The following is a 16,137-nucleotide window of genomic DNA, read 5'->3' as shown; positions in this document are numbered from 1 at the left end:
AAAACTGAAACTTTGATTTGTGTAAACTCACAATAACAACAAAATGTTGTGCTTTTGTAAAATAAACAAAATAAACAGGATGCGCTTTCTGCCGTCTCGGTTTCCATGACAAAAAAGAACCGTGCCTCACAGACATGAGAAATATATCGATAGAAAGCTTGAAATGTCTACTTTTAAATGAACCACTTCACAAATCGATTCAGCATACCAGTAAACAAGTACTCTCTGATTAACCTGTAAGAAAGGTGCATTTCTCTCTATAGGCGCGTTCACTATACTGCAAAGATGGCGAGTCTGCATCATCAACTTTGCAGCTGACACTGACTCATAAATGTCTCCTTGCTGTTTTTCCGACACGTTTATAATCATTACTTTTGCCGGTGCTTTGCGGCAAGCTTTGTATAGGCTATTGTAGTGGGATTAATTAGATAAGATTAATTATGTTACTAACCATGAAAATCTGAACTTAGATTTTCATCTTATGATAAACTTTTTATTACACTTCCCATTTTCTATATCTGATGGTGACTAACTTTCCATTCCAGATCTAACAATAAAACAGGATAACTTTTACTTCCTTTTATTTAGGATGTAGCCACCAGACGAACTTTCGATATGATCTAACCCTCTAACAAACTTTTGACTCAATGTAACCTTGGTCGAATGGAACTTTGAAAAAGGACTCAATGTCCTGTTTATTTTGACTGTATTGTGAAATGATTGACTGAAATATTAACCCCTTACAATGTTTTTGATATTTTGCTGATGTAGCTAACAAAGGGTAATGACAGGGGGGGGCTTGCTTTAAACAATTTAACCAATCATATTGATAGCGCATGACATGTTAGTCATGATGATTCTATTTTGATGCGTCTGGCTTTACCCTATAAAGCCTATTGTATTCTTATGTTGGGCCGAGAATCTCTGAGTATTGCTCGAGAACTCCCGGCCGTTTTGAATAAACCATCTGAGGGACATTTACTGAAGTCTGTCTCATTTGTTTAAGAAGTTAGGTTAGTGGACTCAGCCAGTTGTCGACTGAAGACGCAAGAGCTGGAGTATAAAGGTTATTAAGTGTCGATTTGTAGACGCTCCGTGTCGATGAGTAGACGCAACAGCTTTATTTATTAAGTGTCGATTAGTAGACGCTCTGTGTCGATGAGTAGACGCAACAGTTTTATTCTAGATAGTCAGATTTAGGAAAAATCCACCACACTATACATTACGCCTATTTAAAAGGCTTATTATGGTTTGATGTTGACCCCAGTACATATTTAAGTAATTAAATTAGTATAAACGTGTGATTAGTCGACTAATGGTGAAAAATGAACGACTGCTAGTTGACTAGAAAAATCTTTAGTCAAGGACAGTCCTAATAGTGTGTGTTATTATTCATGAAGGCAGGTTAGGTAACACAGTGATTTACTTAATTTATGGCTCTGATAAGAAGAGTTTTTGGAAAAGTTAAAGTGGAACTAGCATGAATGTATCGTTATCTTTCATTGCTCCTGTGTTTTAGAGATCAATGGAAAATATGATGAAAGGAAAAAAAAAAAAGGTCATATACTGCATGCCAGAATCGTTTCTCATTAATTTTTTGTTCAAACTGTGATTTTTACATGCAGCAGGGGAGCTGAAATTATATTTTATGATACAAATCTGTGAAACTTGGCATGGTTTTAACTTATTTATATTCTCAGGCATCAAACAACACAGTGGCGAGAAGTTTACTTTGTATTTCATAGCTGTGCTCATGTCTGCTTCCCCAGTAGGGTTCTGTCTTGGGCAGGGAAGTTCTGCAGTGTGAGTAATTTTCTTTTGTCCTGAAGGGCCAAACAGAAGTCAACACTATGTCCCACTGCAGCCATCATCTTGAAAATTTAAAAGGTTGGAATTATTAATGCCTGCACAAACACTGACTGTTTTAAACATCCTCTTAATGAGGGCCAGTTAAAAGTTCAAAGCATTAGAACCGAAGGATAAACATTTATGAACCAACAGACAATCAGAAATGAATGAAGATATTAAAATCACACAAGAACGATCCCAGTGTGTGAGTGCTTAATATAGATAAGAATACAAATGTTTTTGTGTGTGCGTGTGTGTCGCTCAAAGCTCAATTTGTTGAAGATGAATTACTGTAGCTGCCCTAATTTTCTCTCAGTATCTGAATCCGACTGGTGAATTGTGCTGGACGATTAAGTAATTGCCCAAGTTAAGAGTGAAAATCTTCTCGTCTTTATTGTAGGACATTGTTTCTCCATAATGGTTGCTGGTCTGTTTTAGTTTAGCAAGAATAGCATAGTTAAGAGATTTGACACATTTTAAAGGGGAGGATGTTGTATGTTGCTGGTGATGTCAAAGACTTCAAATTGCTTGATGCTTACTTAATTAGGCAGATATCAACTGATATGAGAGATTTAGTTTTAAAGTGAATCGATAAAAGTACATTTTTCATACGTTTTATTCACATTTTAGATTTTTCATGTACATAATGTTGTGGTGTCTACATTCATTTATAGCATGAAGTGCTTGAAAAACAAACTGGTTTAAGTAATACCACACTTAATCATATCTTGTGGTGCTCAGATGTGCCCGTGATGATAGTGTCATAGCAGTCATTTAGTGTAATATTTTGTGTAATGGGGCTTTGCTTTAAAGCTTCTATATAAGTGTTCGAAACTGTGAGGGTTTGAGGGAAACTATTAGCCTGGAGCAGACAGCTAGTATTGATGGTTCTGTTTGGCTGCTATGCTCTCTAACATGGCTGGAAACCATCCTTTTTGCCTGGAGAGCCTTCCAACCCCTATATTTCACCCACAGATGTAGCTATATAACGCAATGAATACCAATAAGCTTTCTGAGCATAACCTGTTCGGGTATATGGGTAGATATAATTTGTTATTCAAATTGAATGCTTTGATTTAATTGTGTTCATAAGTATGCCATTAAAACAAGCTTCGAAATGATGATTGATTTTGATAGGACCTCATTAGAGCTATAACGATTAGGGTCATTATAACCTTGTGTTGTGGTGATTGAGCAGCAGTGTTATGTTTCATTGAATTGACATCCCTCTCTGATACCATGATACGTGAGGACCGATGATTTTAATAGGCCGGAAAAGATGGATGGACAGTTGAAACATTGTGGATTAAATATTGTGTTATTTGAAATAGTTACATCAGTTTCCCATACAAAGAAAATTTCCTAGAACTGGACACATTGCTGTTGCTGTTGCATCAACGGCCAATGAGCTTGCTGATATATATATATATATATATACACTCTAAAAAATACTGGGTTGTTTTAACCCAATGTTGGCTCAAATATGGACTAACCCAACGTTGGGTTAAAAATGCAATGTAAAGATGGACAAACCCAGCCGTTGGGTTACATTTTTAATGTAACCAATGCAATTTGTCAATTTTTTTATTGCATTTTTGTCCATTTTTGATTTTGTCCAAAATGCAATTTGTCCATTTTTAAACTGCATTTTTTAACCCAACGTTGGGTTAGTCCATATTTGACCCAACATTGGGTTAAAACAACCCAGCATTTTTTAGAGTGTGTATATATAGCATATGTTGTGTTCCTCACAGATTTTTCTATGTTGTTATTTATAGCTACATTTATGTCTGTAGCAACTACACCATGTACCCAAGATTGTAATCATAGATATGTAGCCTATAAGTGAACATAAAGATTTTATAAGTAAAATTTGATATTTTAGAGCATGGCAGATTTTCTTTCTAATACAGGTTAAGCTTGGTTTCAAATTCAGTGATGTAAACTGAGGATTTTGATGCTGGCGTTCACTAAGACCTTCAAACTATGTGCTATCTTTGTGTCCTTCGTCGTGTGGTCTGTTAATCTGGAGTTTTTTTTTAAACACGTCACTGGAGGCCACAAAGCGATTGCTGTGCAGCATTTTCCTCAGACATCTGTTCCACGGCCACTCCTGTGGGGAGGCATTGCCACGGCTTTGAAGTGCTGGAGCTGTGATGTTAGATTTGTGCTTGTCTCACACTTTGTGGAGGGAGTCCAAACTCTCCTTACTTTAAAAAGCCCCAGAACACTGAACTTTTACTTTCCTTCTTTCTTTTCTTCTTCTTCTTCTTCTTCTTCTTCTTTTTTTTTTTTTAACTGCTGTCTTAACTGATCTAACTTTTCTTTTGATGATCTTGAGTGTTCAGTAATCAGAATCCCCGTGTAAGACCTGTTCGCTGGCTTTTAATATTAAGATGGAATTCCAATTGCACTGAAGGTGATGCTTATTAATTTTGTTTTGAACATTTGGAGCTTAAAACTCAGTGCTCAAAAACAGTAGGTGCATTAGGTGTAACTGAACGGCAGGTAGGGTCCAAAATCGACATTTCCCAAGTGCTTAAATTGGCTTGCGCAGTTAGGTGGATTTAGCATTTTCTGACGTTTCACAGTGGACGAGAAACTTTTGAAAAACGCTTGAAGGGAGGATTTTCAGAAAGGTTGAAACTAAAAGATGAAGCTGTGCCGACTATTTTGGATCCGACAGTGATGTCCAACGCATTCTCATCCTAGGGTGTCATATACTGACGCTTTTGACATTTCGTCTACATCCAACGCACATGGCACCCTTTAGCGTCAATATGACACGCACAGAGCTTTGTTCGGTTATGGGTAGGTTTAGGTCTGGGGTAGGGTTAGGGTTAGACCGCTAGGAGGCGCCTTCTGGCCCATATCTATCTGCGTCTCATATTGACGCTAAAGGGTGCCATGTGCGTTGGATGTAGACGAAATGTCAAAAGCGTATATGTATATGTATATGTATATGTATATGTATATGTATATCTATATGTATATGTATATGTATATGACGCCTTGGGATGAGATCGGGCTGTAATGTCGCACTACACATTTGTGAGTAACTATTTTATTAGTGGTCACTATTGCTTTGTCTGCTATTACAGATCGTTTGATTTACTGCGTATTTATGCATTTTTAAATTGATATTATATTCAGAAAGCGATCAAAGAACACTCTATAATGGCTGGAGCTGTTGATCAGACTGCAGGAGTTTATCTGGACACTTGCCAAAACTCCCATTATAATCAGATACACTGGACAATAAACCACTTGCTATATTTACATCATGTTTGCATTGTTATTTATGATTAAAGCATTCGTGAGAGTGCACAAATCGCGTTGCAATGACGAGATCATTGCATTCACGTGATCAACAGACTGTCATCGGCTACAATAAACAATATATCACAGTTACATTTACCTCAGAAAAGCCATTTAATGTCCATAAACTCATTAGTCAGCCAAAAAAAGGAACTCTGAAGTGGAACATTTTGCTAAATAATTGCACTATAATGCATAAACTCACTATGCAGTATCTCAAAACACATTTGTTCACTAGGCTTTTCCTTGATTTATTTTATTGTTGTATTTTTTTTATTATCTTATTTCTATCACAGTATGTGTGTATGCGTTTCTCTTCTGTGAATGCACTCATGTATATCTCTTCTGTAAAGCACTTTGTAAACACTGTTTTTAAAAGATGCTATAAAGCTTTAATTTCTTGCTTATTCTTTGTATCTTTACTTATGTTCTTTCATATTTAATAAATTCATTGTTTTTACAACAGCCACCATTTAAATGTTAATATTTCAAAAAATATAATTGTCATTAAAAAAGCATTATTATAATGTTATATTATTATAAAAACGTGTCATTTAAAAGTAGTAGCCTATCAAAACCATTTCATTTTAACCTTTAATATTGTAGTAAAGTACCAATATGTTCCCTGTATAGTTTACAGCATTAGTTGAAAATTTTCATCTATTGGAAAATTTGGCGTGTACTGAATCAAAATTGAATTTATTCAAAATCAGACTTGAATCAAATCACAAGCTTGTGAATCAAAATCGAAGTAAATCATGAAATTTGTGTCAATACCCAGCCCTAGTTTTAAGTTGAAAGATAGTTTGACTCTTGTTGATTTACGTGATTCAAACTAGTTAAAACAAAGACCACCTACTAAAAGACATCAGACAAGAAAAGCATTATTTTTGTACCCTGACTGCAGGCCTTCGGGTCCATCAAATTGATTGTCCTAAATTTGTTAGAGCTTCCTATTCAGTTCAGTGGCCTTTTAAAGATGCATATAGTATGCTTGCTCACCTTCTCCCTTTAAAGTAACATTTACTAAGGAATTATATTTATTAAGAAAGAGCTTCCTGCATGTTTACAAATGTTCCGATACCGCCGATCATCTGTTTTGTTTCTAAGTGTCTGGCCCTGTTTGGCTGGTGGTTAACCAAAGCAAACTTGAAATCTGTAATCAAAGGCATAGCAAAAATGACGTCTGCATAGCTGTCTACTGAGAGCATTGAATGAAGTGAATTGTTTTTTTTTCCCCCGTCAAGAATAAACAGGTCATGTATTCTATCCAACTGTCCGTCAAAGGTTTCCTATTGTGACTTTGAAGATGTTTCAGTCGAGTGCAGCGGCGTCGGGTTTGGTTGGTTTGGAACGTTCATAAGGGGGGATGTTTGTTTGTTTGTTGCTGCTGTAGAGTACAACAGGGTTCCCGAATAAAATCTCATTCATTTTCTCCATAGAGAAATAGATTTTCAGTGTTTAAACCTTTCAAGGCTGATCTACAAGGCTGAGTTATTAGTAATATGTATTATTCGTAATAAACGTAAATTATTTAATTGAGTCCCGTCCTATAGAGTCTCAAACTGCACTACACTTTAAAAGTTTGGGGTTGGTATGAATTTTAATAGTAATGTTTTTGAAAGAAGTTTCTTATACATTTATTTGATCAAAGAGACAGTAATATTGTGAAATGTTATTACAATTTAAAACAACTGTTTTTGATTTTAATATATTTTAAAGTTGCCATTGCTCCAGTACTAAGTGTCATAACCCCTTTAATAGTCACAGGATAGGATAATAGGATTCAGAAAACAAAAAATTTTAAGGATGAAAAAAATATTTTATAACATTAAATCTTTAGTCAATAAGTCTTTTGATCAATGTAATCCTTGATAAATAAAAATACAAATTTCTTTAAAAAAAACATCTATATCAGTCTATCTGTCTGTCTATGTCTAGCTATATTATTATATTATGTCTCTCTCTCTATATATTTTTTATCGACATAAGTTTCATATTGTTACCATTGTTATTGTAATACTTCTGTTATCAAGGAAGCCGAAAAGTGTGGTCACTGTTGAGCTCCATTAATTTATTTTAAAATATAATATTTTAATTATTTATTAAAGGAACACTCCACCGTTTTTTGAAATAGGGCTTATTCACTTTCTTTCCTACATTTAGATAGGTGGGCAAATGCATTTTTGTCTCAGTGCATGCATTGTTTTAGTTTGACAGGGTCGGCGCTAGCTTAGCTTAGCATAATGAATGGAGTCCTTTGTTGCCAGCTAGCATGTCCTGAGTAAAAGTGATATAAAAAAAAAAACCCCACCTAATTTCTTCTTGTGGCCTGCGTATTCACAACAAGTACAAATAGCGATGCAGATTAACACTAGGCGATTTCCTAGGCAGATATTGACTTATATATTAAGGACTATATTAGGGGGGAGCACAGGCGAAACACTGCTACTTGGGCGTGATATCTCTGCGCCCAAGTAGCAGTGCTTTGCCTGTGCTTCCCCCTAATATAGTCCCAAGTCAATATCTGCATAGGAAATCACCTAGTGTTAATCTGCATCGCTATTTGTACTTGTTGTGAATACGCAGGCCACAAGAAGTAATTAGGTGGGTTTTTTTTTTTTTTCATATCACTTTTACTCAGGACATGCTAGCTGGCAACAAAGGATTCCATTCATTATGCTAGGCTAAGCTAGCGCCGACCCTGTCAAACTAAAACAATGCATGCACTGAGACAAAAATGCATTTGCCCACCTATCTAAATGTAGGAAAGAAAGTGAATAAGCCCTATTTCAAAAAACAGTGGAGTGTTCCTTTAAGTTGATTTGTTTTTTTTCACTCTAGACCATAATGGCTTGTCATATCACCAACAAATGAAAGTATTCATAAGTACAATAATGTGAGATCAGTATGGTTCATTTTGACAGGTTAGACAAAGGTAACAGCAATTTAGTGCAAAGTATAGGTGCATTTATGGCATTGTGGATCTTCTTATTCCCTCTTGCATTGCCTCATTTGCCTAATTGCTTAATTTGCCTATTACTGTATTATATTAGCCTGGCACTATCACAGCACTTTTTCAAAACTAACACTCGCGAAACCCTTATAATGAACCACCTATGACCCACTTGGGCTGCTTTATTATCTCTTTGTACTTATAAATGAGGAATATTTGCAATTTTTTTTTACATAATATATATGTGACTGCTTAATTAGTAAATGCCGAGTGGTGTGTTTTCAGCTGAACTCACAGTTAGCAGTGCAGCACAACAAACAAATCAAATTTGAAATCTGCCATCAACATCGGGAATAGCAACAACGCAGCTGTGGAAGTAAAAGAGATGACCACCAATAGTAGGAAAGCACATTTAAAATTCCTTACTGGGAACTACACAGCTTTTTGATATTTGCAGGATATGTCAATATCATCCACTCTCAACATCAACACAGTGGTCACCTCAGCTCTCTGGCTCAACACAGTTTTCATTTAGTGTGACCGCTTTGTTGTGTAATGGGATCAGAACCAGTTTTCTGTCCAAAAGCTTTCTGACATCTGTCTGAGAGCGAGGCTGCTGGCACTTTTAGTCCAATGAGAACCGTAGTGTTTCTAAAAAAGCCTTTTTCTCAGAGGTAAACTTGTGAATTATTAAACAAGGGCTTGGGCTAGGGGAAGCCTGAGGTAATCTGCCAGTTGCAAATGTGAATATCAGAGCTTTCCATCACATATGGAGAGCCTGCTGGTATAGAATCTGACCGCCACTGGGTGTTTAGAGAATGATAAATGATTCTTTACCTCCTAGAAAAGGTGTTACAACAGAATTACATTTTTAAAATGTGACAGGGATCTATGCCTTTGTCCTTGGGTTGTTTACAGCTGATTAGTCAATCATGTATTATACAATATACAATAAAAAAATCATTTCATAAACATAGTATACATTTCCTTTGTCGTTAAAACAATATTTTTAAACCTAATGAACTGATTCAGAAAGAAAAAGTAATCTAATATGGCAAAATTTATTTGATTCTGATTGATTTGTCCATTTTATCATTAGTTATAATGTCTTTTCTGCCATATGCAGTTCAGTTGCTATTTATTTAGCAAATATAATATTCAAACTGTTTTTAAGACAACATGTAAATGATTTCATTCTGTAAGGGATAGGGCCATTCATTAGGATTCATTAAAAGGGCCAACTCAAAAGAGTAATTTGTCAATCATACTATACTTGTACTGTATGTTTTTAATTCACTTGAGTGAATGAGTTCATAAGAATCATGAATGTTATTGCATGCATCACTCAAGGACTTATACTGTAGGCAAGACAAATTTAAAGTGTAAAAACAATGAGATGGATATCGTTCTTTAGGTACAAGGAGGATTTTTTATTTATTTTTTGGTGGAAGTTTGATACGTCAAGTCTTTCACTGCCTTTCAAAATTTCAACTTCTAACTCTGTCTTTTTTTTCTTTTCTCCCACAGGCATGAAAGTGAGGGCTTGTGTGTCTCAAATGTCAGGTAGGTTAGGAGAGGACACCCTCTCTGTGGATCTTGGCTCATCTGCTGTCACCATGATGCTTGTAGTAGATGCTCGGAGAACTGCATTTCTCATTGCCATGTCAAACTATGCGATGCACGTTATTTAACAGACATGTCATTTCCATGACTGAGTCATGCATCTTTGTTCACATTTTCCGTGCCGTGTCTCAGACCCGCATTAGCTTCTTGGATGGACATCCTCATTGTCCCCATCACAGACTTGTAATCTGTTTCCCTCATTGGGGATTTGTAGGAAACACTGACAATTTTTATTTATTTATTTATTTTTACTTTTTCTAGGGCTGCTGATTTTTGGATTATGTGGATTATTTTTAAGCTTTTCAATTTACGTTCAAGGGCATTGTGTAATCAGGGATGTACCTTTGAATGCTTTCAGTATCGCCTTAGGTATTTAGTGATTTATTTCCAACAATTTTTTTTTTTTGTGCCATGGCCAGTTTTATCTACACCACTTCATAAAATAGCTTATGGCAGTGATATAAAGATGTATAAAAAGTGGCAATGGTATTTATTTTTTATTAAAATTAAATTAATCTGTCCTGTTAAAATTAAAGGTAACAATAGGGCAGATTAAGAATTTAAAGCAGGTAAAGTGCAAATTGTAACCTCTAGACTAACAAGATATTTTATTTGTTTATTTATTTATTATTAATCCTGTATAGTTGAGGTATGTCACAGGTTCGTTCAAGCATTTCAGTTTGTCAGCAAGAATAATTAATGAGCTTAATGATGTTTTGATTTTGAAATGTTTTGAAATTTAAAAAAATCCGTTTTGATTTTGAAATGAACAAATACTCTACTATGATCCTGATTTCTTTATCTATACCTTACATAGACTTTATCGATACTGTAAAAGTATTTGTGCATAATCTAATTATTATTCATAAACTAAGCCTTCGGATTTCATGACGTCACAACCAGCATGTCTTTTTTCATAAATAAATCGCACATACTGTACAGTAAAACATCAAAACCTTAAACTTTGAGAGACCTTTACATCATATTGAGATTGCTGATTTATTGCCCAAGTGGCAAAAATAAGATGTATGTCCGTACTATCTGTCTACTTGACACTTCAGTGAGACATTGTGGATGTTTTTTCATCAGTTTAGAGGCGGGGATCTCTACATCATTGTGATAGATTCTCTTAAAGGACAGGTCTTCAGAACACATCTTTATTAGTAACAATTTGTGGGCACCGCTGTATTGCGACACAAGTTAAAATGGAAAGACAACTTATTACTTGTAGTATCCATTCGGTTGAACATTTATGGGTGTTTCAGCACTAGGTTATTAACAGGCTTAATTAGATCCTCCCTCAGCGCTGCAATGTTGTAGCGTGCGAATCAATGTACCTCAACGCTTCCTTTCGGCTTGGGGTGGCATTGGATTAGATGGAGCAAGGAAATCCTCAGGGACTCCTCCATGCATTCAGCAAGTCCTCCTCAACACTCATAGCATTTTGTGAGCCACTGAAATGGGCTTGTTCGGGGTTTGCTGTTGATCCCAGATTTCATCAGCCAGTGAAATTCTAATTGAGTGCTGGAGAGGAAATTGTTGCAAAAGAAGCTCAGGCTGCTTATCAAAGCGAGAAGCTCCCCTAAGAAGCATTCCTGAAGGAACATCGGACTTGTGCAACCGCATTAAACATGATAACACACAACAGTTGTCAGTAATTTGCTAATTATCTGGCTGCGGATTGATGACACTTATTAGTTTTAGGGTAAAGTGCTGTAAGGGATCGAGGGTGAATGATCATAATCGGGGAAGATCGCTGTGTATTTTCTGTTAGGCAAGCACACCATGCAGTTTTATAGAAAGAGGAAAGCCTTGTTGTCTTAGCCTTTTGCCTGAATGAAAACTAAAGACCCTGTGTTGACAGTGTCTTGGCTCAGTGTTCTTCTCCCAGATCTGTCTTATTAACATGCTAAACTTGATAAGATTGTTGAATTGGAAAAGCAAGTCAGATTTGAATAAGTTCTTTCCTGTGTCGGTGTGAATGAAGCAGATGTATAATTTGGCAGTAGAGACCAAGGACTTTTGGAAGAAATGTTAGTGTGTTGTGTTATAATGGGCCAATAAATCAGCCAATCTTTGGTCATTTTGAGATGATTCACATCAGCTGATAAGCTTATCCATTTAGCCGATTTCAGTTCTAAGCTCTACTGACAGCTTTATCAACAAATTAGAAACCGTTTTATATTTTATTTTAGTAAATATATGGAAAAATAATACATATTTGAATATATTACTGTAAAAAAATGAAATAAAATGGAAAACAGAAATGAACTGGAAGTCAATCCACTGTTTACGAAAAGGACTAATATTGTAATGTTTTATGTTCACCACTGCTGCATTTATTTGATCAATGCAGTAAAAACAGTATTATTGTAAAACTGTATTCTTTTTTTATATATATTTTAAAATGTATTTTATTCCTGTGATGGCAACCCTGAATCCTTGAAAAAATAATTATAATATGCTGATTTGGTGCATTTCTTCTTATTATTAATGGTAAGAACAGTGTAATAAATATTTGTGGAAACTGTGATACATTTTTATGCTATCATGCTTTTAGTTTTAAGCAGCAACAGTTCTACTATCACTGGAATTGGGGACAAACACTTAGTAGAGACAATGGGAATTTCACTTACAGTAAAGCTCTCTTCTTCGATATCAAAGCTTTAAGCCATACTCAATTGAGTGCACCAGCATATCGCTCATATCTCTCCCTTATCTGGACGTTTTTAAGTCCCCCTCAGTCAGACTTTGATGTTGAGGTTGATAAATGGATGCTGGCAGTTGAGTCAGATATCAGTGTTATTTCAGCCACTGTTTTAATGTCGTCAAACACTCTCATCAGTTTCAAACCAGAAAACATGTTGAGCCTTTCTAGGACAAAATGACAGTTTGAGCAACAGCGAAGGACGTTATCCTTCTATTCTAGGGGCCGTTTATGTGTTTTGTCCATTCATTTTTCATGATTCATTCAGGGAATTTGATAAATATTTCAAGCTCTCATTTTACTGTGTATATGTATATACACAGTATATAAAAATGTGTAGTAGTGACTGAAATACTTCTAAGGAGAAAACACCCTTCAGGTCATATCAGTCTTTAATCTTTTCGAACGCCTCATTTATCGTGGGTAACTTGAGAGAAAACTCGTGAAGTATAGTATAATATTTAAATTTCAGTGACTCATCAGAGTGGAGTGAAATGTCACCTCTTACGGTTTTCTTTATTCAACTTGCCACGAACCAAAATATGTCACTGCTGCAAGTCGCATACATCAGCATGACATCAGCAAGCCTCTGCTTTCCACTGAGCGGCCCTGTACAATACACATTGTTCCTTGTAGACAAGGACGTGTGTGTGTGTGTGTGTGTGTGAGAGAGAGCCTGTATAGCTGCAGGGAGGTTTCTCGGCCTGGTCCCCCAGAGCATTTACCCTCTCTCATTTTCACCTCGGTCTTTACACTCACCTCCCTGCTTTCTCTCTCGCTCTGTATGTGTCTTCTCATTGATTTGGTGCCTGTAATAGGCTGCTCCATTGAAGCCTGTGTGCGTGTGTGTGTCACACAGCTGTTGGCAGGCCCAGTTCCAGCGCTCTGATGCTCACGCTAACAGTGCAGAGTGAGGCGGGTGCTGACACGCTGTTCTGGACTCGGGCCTGTGGCTTTGCCAAGGTTAAGTGGGCAGGGCTGGCCACACACTGGTTGCTTGCAGATACTGGAAAACAAAAATGTGTGGTTGTGTCAGTGGCCTGAAAAAATGCTGCTTTGTCAAGTATCTGGAAGGAAGGGATCAAGGCATGTCAGAATCCAGTGTTTGGGTAACATCCTGCCGTCCATGCCTCCTTCTGATTGATTTTTGAAGGCAGCCAAAAAAAATCGACGTCTTTTTATAGTTTTTAATTATTATTATTGATTGATTTATTAATAAATATTTATTTTTATGTATCTACACCACTGTTCAAATTTGGGGTTGGTAAGATTTTTCTAAATGTTTTTGAAAAAAGTCTCCTTTGCTCAACAAGGCTGCATTTATTTGACCAGAAATACAGTAGAAACTGTAATATTTAAAATAACTGTTTTCTGTTTTAATATTCAAAAATGTAATTTATTCCTGTGATGGCAAGGCTGTATTTTCATCAGCCTTTAATCCAGTCTTCAGTGTCACATGATCAGCATTTATTTTAATCTTTTTTTTTTCTTTTTTTTTACAACAGTATAAATGTCTTTACTGTTTTTTAATCAATTTAATGTATCCTTGCTGAATTGCCAAACTTTTGAATGTATTTTTTAAATGTATCTATAACTTTTTATCTGTAACAATCACAGCTATTTTATTCCATTTTACACATACTGTTTTTGTGTTTGCACAGTGGCACTAAAAAAAGATTTTCGCTGCATTTGAATATGCCTACTTCCATACTATATAGTAGACGATGTGAGAGGAGTAGTTTGTCTGAATTCATAGCATTCATAAAAGAGTAGGCAAAAAGTACCCGGCTGAATTCTGAAGTGTGCATTCGGTGGACACTTTACTATCCCATGAGGCCACGGGAGAGGATTTGTGAATGGAATTGAAGTGATGCAACTGACGCCGTAGGTCACATTATAATGACAACATGGCAGATAGTTCATTTATACTGCACTCATTCATACTAAATAAAAAAAGAAATTTTTAACGGTCGCGAAGTAAGTTTAAAACCAAATGTAGAACCATCTATACAGTATGCAATTTTAGATGCATCAAATGTCTTTATAATATCACACTTAATATTTTTCTCATTCACTGTAATGCGGTTTTATACATGCAAATATATATCTGCTTATATGGGAGTCCTTGACATTCTCAAAATGTTTAAAACATAACTAAATGGGCAGCAAGGCAGCAAAGCCCCCTTTAGCTCCTCTCTCTCTCTCTCTCTCTCTCTCTCTGCATCTGATCTGCTACAACGAGATGCTGGGAATGTGGAGCAGCCGCACACTGTGAAGTCTCTCTTATAGGTTCACAACGATAGCAAGTGGCTACTGCAAAGGCAGCAGATCTGGGGATCTGCGGCTCGATCGAGCGCTAGCATCCTCCTTGGCTCCTTCCTTTCTACCTTCTGTTTTTTTCAATGTTAGTGATAGTTACAGAGCTCTGTCCAAATACCTGTGCCCTGTTAAAATGAGTGTTGTTAATCCACAGTAATATATATGATGACTTTACTACTGTTTGGTGGCACTGGCCTGACGCAGCCAGGTCTCAAAATCATTAATTATTAAAAGCCATTGAAGTTGCTACTGCCTCCTATAAATAAAGGCTCCCTCAGGGTTATGAGAGATCTGAGGTAGACCAAAAGACAGACAGATGAGAGGGAGAGAGAGAGATAAAAAAAAAAGAGGACTCATGGCCAGACGTACACCTAATATGTATTGTATTAGCATACTATGTTTTATTATAATGGTGAGTATACTTTGCGTAGTATGCAAATGTACATAAGAACTACAATGAGCAAAATTGCAGTATACAACTATGCACAATGGATTATATCCCACAATACAATGTGCAAATTTTTCCATTTTGATGAACTAGACTACATTTACCACAATTTTTAACTTAATTTCACATTTTTTACCTCTTAAATAATTTTAAACAAAATTAAAAAATGATGTGAGACCGTGACAACATTATAGCTAGTTATAGAGTGTATAAGGTATATTGTTTTTTCATTATTTCTCCACTATACTTTGCATAGCATGCTAATTTTCTCTATGCATAGAAACTCAATTGAGCAAAAATACAGTAAATACAGGGTGCTGAATTTTTCTTTTTCAAAGTAGTGGAGGTTTAGTACTTTATTAATAGGAGAGTATAGTTGAATTATGGAGGTGTACTGCTTTAAGCACTGTGGCTCTGCCATGAAATATTAACAATATGAAAATGACCCCTGTATGATTCATTTGCACAGTGAAAGAGGTCACTACAGCAGGACACTGACACTTACAAACATAATGCTACCACAAAACACATTTTGTGGCTACCGTTATTTTTACTGCTGTAAATCCATAAACTAATATGAGTTCTCCTTCAGAGATTGCAATAACTGTACAGCATTTTTATTATATTTTAATATTTTATTTTATTGAAAGGTTTATTTTATATATTTTTAAAGAAATATAAATATACCACAGTGATATTTCCAGTGGTCTTCCAGACACACTATTGGCTTGGCCTTGTTTTTTGGCATCCATGTGTTAGCAGTCAGTCCATTCTCAAACTGGCAGATCTGATAGATTGTTGTGCAGTGAAGCTGAACTGCACAGCTACTCGGACTCGGTTTGTTTCACAGCACCAGGGGCAGAGAGAGTGAATCGGAGCCCTGCACATTTAACCAGTGGCTTAATGGTTCAAAGCTTC

At 36.0% G+C, this 16,137-nt stretch overlaps 1 protein-coding gene across 4 annotated transcripts in view; it reads left to right on the top strand.

Moving 5' to 3' along the window:
- iqsec1b (IQ motif and Sec7 domain ArfGEF 1b) overlaps nt 1-16,137 on the top strand; it is a 176,471-nt gene that overhangs the window by 35,720 nt on the left and 124,614 nt on the right. For all 4 annotated transcript variants that reach the window (XM_084395316.1, XM_084395302.1, XM_084395310.1 and 1 more), the window contains exon 2: nt 9,650-9,685. In XM_084395316.1, the coding sequence (XP_084251442.1) occupies nt 9,650-9,685 (36 nt within the window). The remainder of the gene's footprint in view (nt 1-9,649; nt 9,686-16,137) is intronic.

This window comes from Rutilus rutilus (genome assembly GCF_951802725.1).
Source record: "Rutilus rutilus genome assembly, chromosome: 22".
Taxonomy (NCBI): Eukaryota; Metazoa; Chordata; class Actinopteri; order Cypriniformes; family Leuciscidae; genus Rutilus; species Rutilus rutilus.
The sequence above is the reverse complement of the archived record's forward strand: the minus strand, read 5'-3'. Positions and strand labels throughout refer to the sequence as shown.